We start from the raw sequence: 12,390 nt of genomic DNA on the forward strand, positions 1-12,390 counted from the left end.
CTCGATTATATCACTTGTAATCAAGTTTTCATTTTCTAGTCTCAGTGTAGTTTTTATTGTGAAATAAATATTATATTTCATAATACAAAGTACACTGCTATCACATCTTAACATCTGTGAAATAGTGAAGTGTTATAAAATTTTTGTTGGTCAGGACACGATACAATTTATCATACCCATATATGCATTAGCGTCAAAAACAAAAGTACTCAAACTTGCAGAATGAGTGTCAATGAAAATCTCTGAAAAAATAATAAATATAGAGGGAGTTGGTGAATCAGAAGTGTTTTAACAGTCTCTAAGTAGAAGCAAAAAAGAAAAAAATGGGCTAACTATATGACAGCAAGATAGACTTAAGTCTTAAGAGACTTACAAGCCAATGAGTTTTAAATTCTTTATAAATTCTCTTAAACTACGAACCATCAAAGATATTGGCAGAGGACAATATTGTGTCATAAAACAAATATTGATGACTTTGATTGAAAGTGATTTAGAGTAGGACCCTGGATCTGATGAAGTTTTAGCAATACCGTAACTAATTTCTTTAGCCTAAACTTTTCTTTTTATGTATTCTCAAAAATGATAATATGAAAAAGTTCTACACCTTGCTGGAAGAGTTTTTTTTAACATATAAAATAAAATTCCTAAATCATAAAAAAATTATTGTGTCTTTTGTATCCTTAATAAGCAAGATTTTAGAAAATTTATTAATAATACATAAAATAAAAATGGCACATCTTACAATTGATGCATCTTAGTACTTCATCTATAGTGTGTGTGTACAACTATATTAAATGTAGAATGCAGTTCTTGCCATAAAATAATAGCAAGTAAACTACGACCTCAGATGAAATTGGAAGCTACCGCCCTACTCTGATACTACCTTAGTATTTTATCACTGTCTATCAAATGTATCAAATAGTGAACAATAACAAATAAGTGAGGTGGTAAACAGGTTAAAAGGGCAGTTTTGCCTTCAGAATACTGTCAAGAAAAATTGTCTAAGACTTGACAATAGATAAAAGAGATTCCTGGGTGTCACTGTGGTGGAAGGTTGGGTGTTGCCCTCCAGACTCTCTGGGATTATCTGGTTCTATGAAGGTATATTTCCTTGACCAGCTTTATATTCACTTGACTATTTTACACATCTGTAGAGGTAGAAGGTAACATGTAGAAAACTTGTGTAATGAAAATGAGATTTGTTCATATCAATGAAAATGAATTTTGCCTGACAGAAAGAAAGAATATGTGGTATTGTCCTGTATGATATTAGCCAGTTTGAAAATTTTCAGGGCTCCTGAGTTGTGTGTGTTTTTATGGATATATGCAGTTTTCCCAAATGTGTGTGTATTATGGATCCATGTGTATAATCATATAGCCAAAATTCATAACCCATATACAGTCATGCATTGCTTAACATGAAGATACATTCTGAGAAATATGTTGCTAGTAATTACAAGTTTTGATCCTAACATTTGCTTAAACCTACACACATCCTTGAGTTTTTGGTGCTAGACGGAGTGAAGGGGTGGGAGGTGTCCAGGTGGTGGTGTCTGAGTGGAAGCCATAGTGAGAACTAGAGACAGCTTACAACAGAAAGGAAAGGCAAAGGCTGAAGTGAGAAGCCACCAGAGGCAGGAACTTGGAGCCTGAGATGAGAAAAAATAAACCTGACACCAAAGAATTCTCAGAGATACTGGAAGGGATCATAGATTTCTCCTAACATAAAAAATGGAGGTTCGGGGCAATTTTTTTCTAAATCTTTAAAGACAAGATGATTGCAGCAAGCTAGAGGATTTGAACAAATTCAAGAGGCCTGCCTAACTTTTTACTGGGTAGATACATGTGAACTTTATACATGTATAATCTAATTTTACACATGTACACAGGCGTGCATGCTATACACACCAATATTATTACAGCAGTGAATATACCTTTTATTCTTCTATGTTTTTTAACTTTAAAATTATAGGTCAGTTATGCAGTATAAGTTTAATGAACTGGTTCTATACATTTACATTGTATACATAGAGACATGTAGAAAACTTAAACAATTTAGCTTAAAACTTTACAATTTTAATGTTCAAGGTATTTAACCGATATGAGAAATTTGATTAGACACTAAAATATTCATAAAACCGAACCATTGCCATCATTTTTAATTTAACTGATATCCTAAAACATAATTTTGTTTGTTGAATTCCAGATTCAAAATGTGATTAAGAAGAAAACAAATGGTAAAACTGCCCTAGAAAACTAAATAATATTGCTGCCAATATGAATAATAGAGTATGACCAAACTTGATCTCATTTGAAAAGAGATGCAAAGACTTTCTGAGAATAGAAAGTTCCAGTAAGTTAGTTTGTTCCTCAAGATGCAAATGTATACAGTATTTTGCATGAATGAAAAATATGCCTGAGCAGTGATTTTTCATAGCCAAGAACACAGCCTGTATGTGAAGGCCCAAGTGTTAGGTATTCTGTGTATGGCAACATTGCTAGTGCAGGATCTGCTTTTCAAAGAGAGAAGAAAGGGCTCTCCCCGTGATGTAAGAATCCTATGGAATATGGAAAACACCAAGAGCTATACAGGGGTGTTTTGTAGATGAAATAAATCTCTAATGGATTTGATTCGCAGAAGTAGAAGAGAAAGTGGCTCACTTGCTATGTGTTCACCGAAAGATGAAACAGTAGCCAGAGGAGTTGCCAAAAAAAAGTTACCCACATGGACTAAGAAAGATGGTGATGGAAATCCAGCTTGATTCTGAGCAGACTTTCTGTGTAAAGCTACCTTGACCTAAAAGGCATTCCTCTCCCCCTTTAAAGTATCTTCAGGGAATAATTAGCTGTCCAATTATTAGCAAGTCCTTATATAGTTGGCTTATGCTTTTCCCTGGTCTAGGGCACGTCTGCATTTTTATCAATAGGATGCAATAAATAAAACTGGGGAAAACCTACGACTTCAGCTTTCAGCATTGCTGACCATTGGCTCCCATGCCATTGCTCTCGTTTCCTCAAGAATGTGGTTCTTCAGAATTAACCTTCTAAGAAAATTTATGAACCTTATAATTGCAATTGTGAGTTCATGCCCTTCGTTATTACCCTAGAGACTGGGATCCTTAGAAGTTAAAGGATTGCCAGGAATCACACAGCCAGGGCTAGAAGCCATGGCTCCCTGTACACTTTGTCTCAAGGTCATACTGGTCAGACCATGCTTGGATCAAAACAGGAGCCTAAGGGCATGATACTTTACTCTTGTCACTGGCTGACACTTTATTCTTTACTTGCACGCCTGTCCATATGCACTTTTTCTAAGAAAACATTAAACCATAATATACTTTAAGTCTCTGTCAACATTTTATTCTACCTTAGGTAAACAGACAAAGGATTACTATTCCATACTTTACTTATCAATTGATATAAAAAATTATTGATACCAAAGGTATTCATTCTGTGTAACATTTAGAGAAAAAAAATCCAATATATATCATAATAAAACATATGAAAATGTGAAATAATAATAACACAATGTTGATATAGGTAAGAATTTTTTTATGTCAAATTTTTCTAAATTCACCTAGCAATAACAAATGTAAGAAAGATGTTTTAATGCTGGTTTTATATTTTATACTGAAACGTGATCCTTTTCAGAGGAGATCTTCTATAATACTACTTTCCTATTTGGTTATTAACCTAAATGATGTTATTCCACTGGATTTCATATGTGTTGCAGGTCCTGCTGGGAAATCATAAAACTGGGCTCATTTAGGAAGAGGCAATGTGGCTATATCAGAAAAGCTGCCATATGTGAAACCTCACTTTATGCCTGTTGAAATTTTTGTATTTCAGGTCTCCCAGGGACATGTCCATTGTGCTATTGTGTAATTTTATCAGCATGAACTTCTGCTGAATATTTTTCCTTCTTTTCAAAATCCATATTTTAGTAGAACTAACTTCAAAACTTAATGTTGCAACATCTGTGCCCATACACCTGGGAGCCATAGAAGATGTATCCTGAAGATTATCTACATTTTCTAATCTTATAAAATGCTACAAAAAGACAGAAAAACATTATATATTTTTCCTGGTCTGGAATTTTTTTTTTAAAGGAACCACTTTCTGCCTCCTTAAAAGGATTCTTACAATTAAAGAGAACTAATACTTCTAAAGCTATAAGGAATATCTTTACAAATGTAATAAAATACTCATTGGTTTTCTTTAGAGATAATTCTTAATACATATAGACAACTTTTGATTAAGAGACTATTTTGTGAACACAAAATCTGGAGCTATAGTCTTAAAACGTTTTCAAACAAGACTTTTTATAACTAAATCAAAAGAATGTAAAAACAATTTGCTGCTTTGAGTTTATTTACTGTGTTTCTTTTGTGGATCTACCAACAGCTCAATAGTATCTTTTTTTAGAAAATAGAAATTATGGTTTTATTTATTTCTCAAGTAGAAGATTGAGATACTGACAAACAAGAAAGTGTTTATGAATGGAGAGAAATGTCTTTCACCTGGCTTCCTTCCATTAGTTGTTTAATCTCTTTAGAATAAAATATGTAGAAATGTAAAGCATTTAGAGCCATATCAAAATGGCGTTCATGAAATGGTGCTGTCAATCATATGGGTAGAGCCAGTTGTTGTTGAAGGATAATGTAGAATATGTGACTTTCTACAGATTCAAAATAGTGAAGAAGGGCAATGAATGGACTTGGGGAAATCACATGTGGATTTTCTTGACTTTGTAATCAATTTATCAAATTATGATAAATACTAAATACTTATGGAGTGCAGTCTATGTGCCACACATTGTTTTAATTGCTTTGCACATGTTACCTGTTAAATTTTCACCATAACTGTATGTGACAGGTACTTTTGCAATCATCATCTTACAGATGAAGAACCTGAAGAGATAGGTTAAGTAACTTGTCCAAGGTCATCCAGCTTGTCAGTGGTGGGGCAGAGCTACTGCAGGGCGCCAGGAGTCTGTATTACCTCCTTTTCCTATGACTACTTTTCATATACAGAACAAAATAGCTTTTCACTCTTACTTTGATGCAAAGTATAAGATGACAAAGGTGATGCATTTAAAATTATTTCAAATTTAAACACCAGAAATATTCAAGGCAGGGCCAAGTGGAATATCTATGCCAAAGACGGGAAGGGAAAATGTGGTTAATTCCAGATTACCAGCATTGGTAGTCATCTTACAGTGAAAAGTCAAATTTTAACAGAGAAATTCAACCTCACAGTTGCTCAAAGCAAGTAGCAGAACTTGACCTTACTTTTTTCCCACATGCCATTCCACCGATATCAGAAAAAGATTGGCATATTTACAAGGAAGAGAGGAAATGAGGGTATTTAATCCTTCAGGCCTCAGAGTAGTGTTCAATGCTTGAGAAGGCTCTGGGAGAAGGGAAGCATGTCAATGTGTGCTGAATGCCAGCTTTTTGCTTATAGGTCAAGTCAAAAAGAGGAAAACGTACAGCTGTTTGATGTTCCCCTTTACCATTTGCATTTCTTGAGGCTCAATGAACAAAGCAAACAATTTCTGCCACAGAGAAATTAAGGTAACATGCACAGCACTGTCTATTTTACATTTTAAAACTGCAGTTGAAGAGAGCAGTACCATGTATCTGATTCTGAGTAAGGGTTATATCAATTCTCAGTTATCAATGTTAGACATGAAATAACTTCAAATATACCCTTTATTTGACTTGACAGGAACATGGAGTCATGAGTCTGAACTGGGATTTGCAATAAAGAAAAGGTTATTAGAGGCATAGCCATGGAAAAATATTGTGCTGTAAACGCAGTCAAAATTTTAAAAGTGTCAAAATCGCTCACATGGTTTAGCAATTAAGCTGTGTCAATGCCCCTGCCAAGAAGAGTTCATAATTTGGAAGCTGTAGTTGCTATTGACCTGATTTTACAATTGAGATCATGTTGAGTTTTAATTTGGAAACACAATTGATCACCATGTTCTATAAACAAGGCCTGTGAAGTTATTACTCTGCAACTGCTTTGAAAATACATATTCTTTAAGGGTAGTATGATTTATGATATACTGTAACAAAAATTATGAGCTTCTTTTAAGAAATCGCTTTATATTTAAAAATCGAGTTCTTTTAGTTCTTCAGTTAACACTAAGTTACTCTGAGAATAGCTTTTAAGAAAATATTTTTCAAAAGACTTCTGTCTTCACTCCAATACATTGGTCTCTTGGCCCAAATGCTGCTTCAATATTTACGGAGTGTTCATTCCTCCTGAGTTTTCAGAAATCATTATAATGCTCACTTCTTTTTTAAAAACAGTATTCAATATTATTGCATCCTAATATTAGCAAACAAAGCCTGCAGTTGAGGTTCATATAACATGCATATTTTACATAAATTGTTTCTTTAATCGCTACTATAGGAAGGAAGACAGATGAAATCAATACAAAAAGGTCAGTCTATTTGCTTTAAAGCCATTTCAGATTTTCTGTGAACTTTATCCCTCTAGTCCATCATTTTGATTTCTTACAAGCTTTCTCAATACTATAATTTTAGAAATTTAAATGGAATCTAAATGAATAACAAAAACATCCTTATGCTACAAGTAGTTCCAAGCATCTTCTTTTGCTACTTGTAGATTTTATTCTACTTTCAAAAGCAGATTTGGGATAAAGGAAATGTTCATTTTCCCCCTTTACAAGCTGTAATTGCATGAAGATAACTTTTATGGTTGAATTCTAGGCAGGAATCCAAAGAAACTCTCTATTCTTGATGAGTTAACTGAAGAGCAGTCCTACCTTTTTCAGCTTCATTTTCTTCTTGGTCATCTGTTAGTGGAATCACTTCGGGTTGCTCCACAATCCCGGCATCTTCTTGGTTTGATGGAAGTTCTAGATAGAATAAGACAGAAGGACACTCAGGGATGTTTTAGTTGGAATCGTTGTGAGAATACAGTGACTATGGCATAGAAGTTAGAGTTCTTTTTTCCCCCTTCAAGTTTCAATAGGTCCACCAAGTTGAGCACTATTGCTATCCTTCAGTAATCACTGCCTAAAACACACACACATACCACTCACATACACAGGTATATAGAGATGTCATGGTTCACAGTTTCATCTCATTCTCTGATAATGTATTTGGGTTTCAGTACCTTCTGTTTCCATATATGAGTTCTGGGACTCTGTTTCAATTTTTATTTCATTCTTCGTTGAATCATTCTCTTGCCCTGTTAAAAACAGTGATTGAAAGAGAAAAGAAATGTGATATGCACGACCGCAGCTTTATTCCCGACCTCCAGAAACCATGCTTTAATCATGCATGGAGAGATAGAGAACAGTTTGGGAACCAAAGTGGAGGGCAAAGTTACCATTTTTCCAATCATCCGATGTATATCAATTATTTTCTGAGAAATATCCTGATAATTTAGGCAAAAAATCTTTTTTTTTCTTGAAACTGATTTGAAACTGGCATACTCCTTTAGCTTATCAATGCACAGGATATGGATGGAGGACACAACCTGGAAATTTTCAAATTTTACAATAATTTCCGGGCTGTATGGGTTAACTACATTTAATTTCCTTTTAAGATATTACTATTTACCATAGTGAGGATTCCTAGAAAATGAAAACACTACTTAACACTTTCATTTTTCCATCAACAGAGCATAGAAACTTGAGTAATATCAGCACATGGTAACTGGGGGGCATAACAGCTCAACCATTCTCTTCAGACACATACTAAATACAGCAAAGGTCAGGAGAGAATTCAGCCAACTCTTGATTACTCCTAGGCTGATTAACTAGTAATGGGTTTTCTTCCACACCCCTTGGCTTCTCCTCCTACCCTCCCCTATAGAGTTTAAAACATTTAAGTGCTTATTAGGAGAGGAAATTGAAATCTGTCCATTTCGCCTTGGGCTAATGAAAGATTCTGTGCTGAGGATATTTAACTATGGAATTAAAAAAAAATATTCTAGAGCTAGGGTTGGTTATAGGTGTAAAGCAGACCAAGAGGAGCTTGAACTCTGCCTGATTCCATTCCTGTGGTAGCATTATGCTTTTGACTTTTCTCTACCTCTTCCTGTAAGAGGATTATATTTCCCTGTCTGTGACGGTGTGACATGCAGAGGCCCTTGTGGGACAATTGTATGTTCCCATCTCATTGACAGGGGCCTGTTTATGTGACTTGTTTAGGAAATGGCACTGGAACAGGCATCAAGCGTGCTGCAACCAACCAGAACCCTTAAGATCCACTGTATGTTGCCTGCAGCTCCTCTGCTCCTCATAGAGCGTGTTCCTTTATCTAGATCCTGAATGGAAAGCATGTGGAACACAGCCAAGCAGGGCCAAGTAGAGACACAACCAGCCTTGTTTTTGAGCCTCCAATGTGACTTTTGGGGTTATTTGTTACTGCAGCAAAGCTGACTCATATAATCTCTCATCTTACAGCTTCTTCTTTGATACAATTATTTTTAAACCTTACATGATACTACTTGCCCTTGATTCATTCTCTGCTAGCATGACACAGACGGGGGAAAAATCATGTTTTTTGTGTCATATCCACTCCCCTGAGCTCAATTTTAATCAAAAGGAGCCAATAAAATAATTAAAACTAAAGCATATTTATCTATTTGATCATTGAATATAAAAACCTCAAGCTGTTTTTGATGATTTTCTTTCATCACTCCTGAAGATCAGTGAAATGCCATCTTTATGATTCTGCAAAACATTTCTGTTTTCCCACTTTCCAGTCTCCTGTCTTCTTTCCTTATTTAGGAATATATCATCTGTCTCTTGGATCTTTCATTTTCTTCTCCTTTATTCTGTTTTGTGATTTGATAGCAGAAAGGCCTTTTAAAATTTGAACTTGTTCAAGACCGTTCCACTTCTGAAAAACCCCATTCATCCGCATTCTTCCCCATTGCTACTCAAAGTATGGCCCATGGACAAGCAACACTGGAATTACCTGGGAGCTTTTCAAAAATGCAGAATTTCAGGCCTCACCACAGACCTACAGGATCAGAGCCTGCATTGTATAACAATATGTCCATGTGATTTGTATGCAAATTAAAGCTTGAGAAGTACTGGCCTAGAAGATATAAGTGAATCTGCAAATTATTGATCTCATAAAAAATGCCAGACTGTCCCTAGATACTTCACATGTATTATCTCTAATCATCACATTAGCCCTGGAAAGTAAGTGCTGTGATCTCAGTTCTGCTTTCAGAAATCATAACTAGCTCTACCTGACTACAATCCCTCTCTTCTTTTTGTTTTGCCTGAAAATGTCTTTATTTTGCTTTTTAGCTCTTAAAATTGAGATCTACTTGCATACAGTAAAATGTACAAATCTTAAGTATATATCTTTATGACTCTTTAGGTATATACACGTGAATTTTCCTATGTAATTACCATCCGGATAAAAAACAATTCTTAAACCAGTGGCTTCCTCCACTATGTAACAGTGTTGTGTGTTTTTGAGATTCATTTAAATACAATATGCAGCATATGATCTTTTGTATCTTAGTTTTTTTATAACTGTTGTCTGTGAAATTTATTCTTTTTCATTGATACATACTATTCTACTTTCTGAATATACTATATCATATGAGTGTTGAATTGTTTTCAGTTTGAGGCTGTTATGAATAACACTGCTAAAAACACTTTTGAATGTTTCTTTTGGCAGATATATTTTAATGGACTCATATCACTTGGGTATAAACCAAGTGACCGAGAACAAGTAGGTTATATAATAGAGAATATATATGTTTAGCCTTACTAGATTTTGCAAAACAGTATTCTAAAGAATTTATTCTGTAAAGAATCCTTATACATAGTTCTGCCAGAATGTGTAAGGATTCCATTTGCATCCTTTATTCTTTAGATTATGTCATGTTACTATGGGCCACAAAATACGTAGCAGAAAGCAATTTAAAATCTTTCACCCCAATCCAGTTTCACCCTTATCACCTTTGGATATTATATAGAATAATAATGACTGTACTACTGGTTATTCATTCTACAATGTATTGTGTGCCATCACTGGTAAATATATCTGGTGCTGGGAGTAGATCTTAAGTAAGATAGATACAGTGCTTATCCTCAAAAAACATACAGTTGCTGAAACACAAGCATTATATGTGAAAAAGGTTCTTTCTATTAAGATATAAAACAGAATTTCTACTTTTTGAGGAAGAAATCACTTTGAGCAGATTTTTGGATTATGGGAAACTGTGTGGAATAAAGACTATATTAGACAACAAAATGAAGGCTGAAATACTCTCAGTAAATTAAATGAAACCAGGACATTTAAATACTCTCAGTAAATTAAATGAAACCATGACATTCATGGAAAATTCTAAAATCAAGTTTATAAAATCAGCCTCTAGAAATAGGATGGGAGCATGTCAATCCCATTTCTGATAAAACTAGGGCCACAGGTTTTGCCTTTCAGGTCTGCTATAGATAAGCCTGGACAACAGAATGACTGCATGGAGAGAGAGATTCTGTTAGAGAAAGTAAAGGCAATATCTTCAGTTGATCTCCTGGCAATGTCTTGCTTGGAGAGCTATTTCCTGCTATTCAAACAAAGAATGTACTTAAAAATTAAAACATAATGTAATTATGCTGAGAGAAAATACTTTTGAAAAAGATATATTCAGAAAAACAAAAACTATAGAAAGTGTCTTTGTATTTACCTGAAATATAAGAATTGGTGGGTAAGGAAATGAGAAGATTGAATGAATAGAAAATTGATGTAGACATTAAGAAACAAATAAATGTTTTAGATATCAAACTCGGGTCCACTAAGAAAGCAAAGGTAGTGAGCAAAATGAAACATGAAATGATGATACATGTAGAAAACAGAAAATTGCAATGAATTTCTAATCTAAGGATTACAGGAAGTCTAAGCAGCAACATTTCATCAATCCGAAGGCAACCACTAAGTGACAGATTATGAGGTTTAAAAAGATTGTAGAAGGTAGAATCCAATTTCACTTTTTTAAGCATACACGTAACATGTGTCCTTATACATATTTATATTAGCAGGAGCAAAAACTGCAAGGATTAATGATTTTCATATCTTTGCTTGTTGAGTTCTTTTGCCCATTCATCTATTTATTATCCTGATCACACTGTGATGTAGTTGTGTCTGTGTTTGATGTAGTTGTGTCTGTGTTTGTTTCTCTTACCAGATTGAGAGATAGATTTTGTTTTATTCATATTTTCCTTCCCAGCACCTATTTAATAAGAAGTCATCAATGAATGTCTGTTTAATTGGACTTCTATTATAGTACTCATCAAGGTCTGTAAAGAGTCATTAAGGACTATAACTTACTTTCTCTTGCATCCTTTAACGGCAAGGTAAAGTCCCTTACGCTATCAAATACTCCACACGCTATATTTGCTGCAGAGAACCCTGGAATGGGAATAAAGATAACTGGATATTTTAGGCAAATCACAACCTCTTTGGTACCTAATTTCATCATCTATTGAAAAGAAAAAAGGCTGAGGAACTAGATAATCTCCTAGGTTCACAGGTATGTCTTCAGATGAAGTTTCCAGTCACACCGACATTTGTTTCTTGAGTAGATGATAGTGAGAGGGAACCTTCACTGTTTATTGAGTGAGCTTCATTCTCTATCACTGTTGATAGAGGGAACTGACCATTGCACCTAATCATCGCACCAGGTCCTTGCAGGGACCTTTAACTCAATGTTTGTGATCTGGCTTTGTCTATACCATGAAGGGAAAGAGTAGAGCATCCAGAGAGGGCAAGTGGCCAATCTGTATCCCTGTGTGTCCCCTGGTCCTAGTGCTCCACTTGATAAATTTTCAGAGGATTCAATCAAGAATGAGAAGGTCGCCATTCAATAGAGCCTGGGGCACTGCTGAAATGGCGGGCCTGCTTGAGGTCATAACCTAAGGATGCTGATGAACACCAGGGAATTTCAGTGACTTGTCAGGCTTGACCCTTCACTTTGAGGATAAAGTGCTAGTTCAAATCTCTCTTGGAATATTTCTCTTCCTTGCCCTCTAAACCAGTCTCTACTCCTGATCTGTTTCACCTGTGTGCTTTACATATTTTGACAATCTTTCTTGAAATAGAAGTATTTTTTTTTCTAATTTTTCTTAAATAAAGTTAGTTAAAAATGAAGGAAGAAACAAAACAAGGTGCCCATCTTTGAAAACGGGGCAGGCTCTGGTGTATTGCACAAAGACAAGGTATGCCTGAGCGCACAGGCCTGCTGTGTGTTAATGACTACTCCCAGGGCTTCCAGCCCATCTGCCTTCCTCCTCAGTGCAGGCGGACCTTACACATTCCATCTTGCTTTCTTGGCCCCATGGGGGCAAGCTTTATGTTCCCCTCTTCACATTCAGACTAGTTG

General features: G+C 35.1%; 1 protein-coding gene and 1 long non-coding RNA gene across 5 annotated transcripts in view; one reads left to right on the top strand and one right to left on the bottom strand.

The window, feature by feature from the left end:
• Positions 1–12,390, top strand: part of LOC105732712 (uncharacterized) — a 252,087-nt gene that overhangs the window by 104,063 nt on the left and 135,634 nt on the right. The gene's annotated exons all lie outside the window — the stretch shown is intronic.
• Positions 1–12,390, bottom strand: part of MACROD2 (mono-ADP ribosylhydrolase 2) — a 2,078,532-nt gene that overhangs the window by 51,922 nt on the left and 2,014,220 nt on the right. For both annotated transcript variants that reach the window (XM_012474868.3, XM_064377970.1), the window contains 2 exons: positions 7,153–7,227; positions 6,800–6,892 (listed from right to left, as the gene is read on the bottom strand). In XM_012474868.3, the coding sequence (XP_012330291.2) occupies positions 6,800–6,892; positions 7,153–7,227 (168 nt within the window). The remainder of the gene's footprint in view (positions 1–6,799; positions 6,893–7,152; positions 7,228–12,390) is intronic.

The sequence above is a fragment of the Aotus nancymaae genome, unplaced genomic scaffold, assembly GCF_030222135.1.
Source record: "Aotus nancymaae isolate 86718 unplaced genomic scaffold, 86718_ANA_hifiasm-v0.15.2.pri h1tg000001l, whole genome shotgun sequence".
Lineage (NCBI taxonomy): Eukaryota > Metazoa > Chordata > Mammalia > Primates > Aotidae > Aotus > Aotus nancymaae.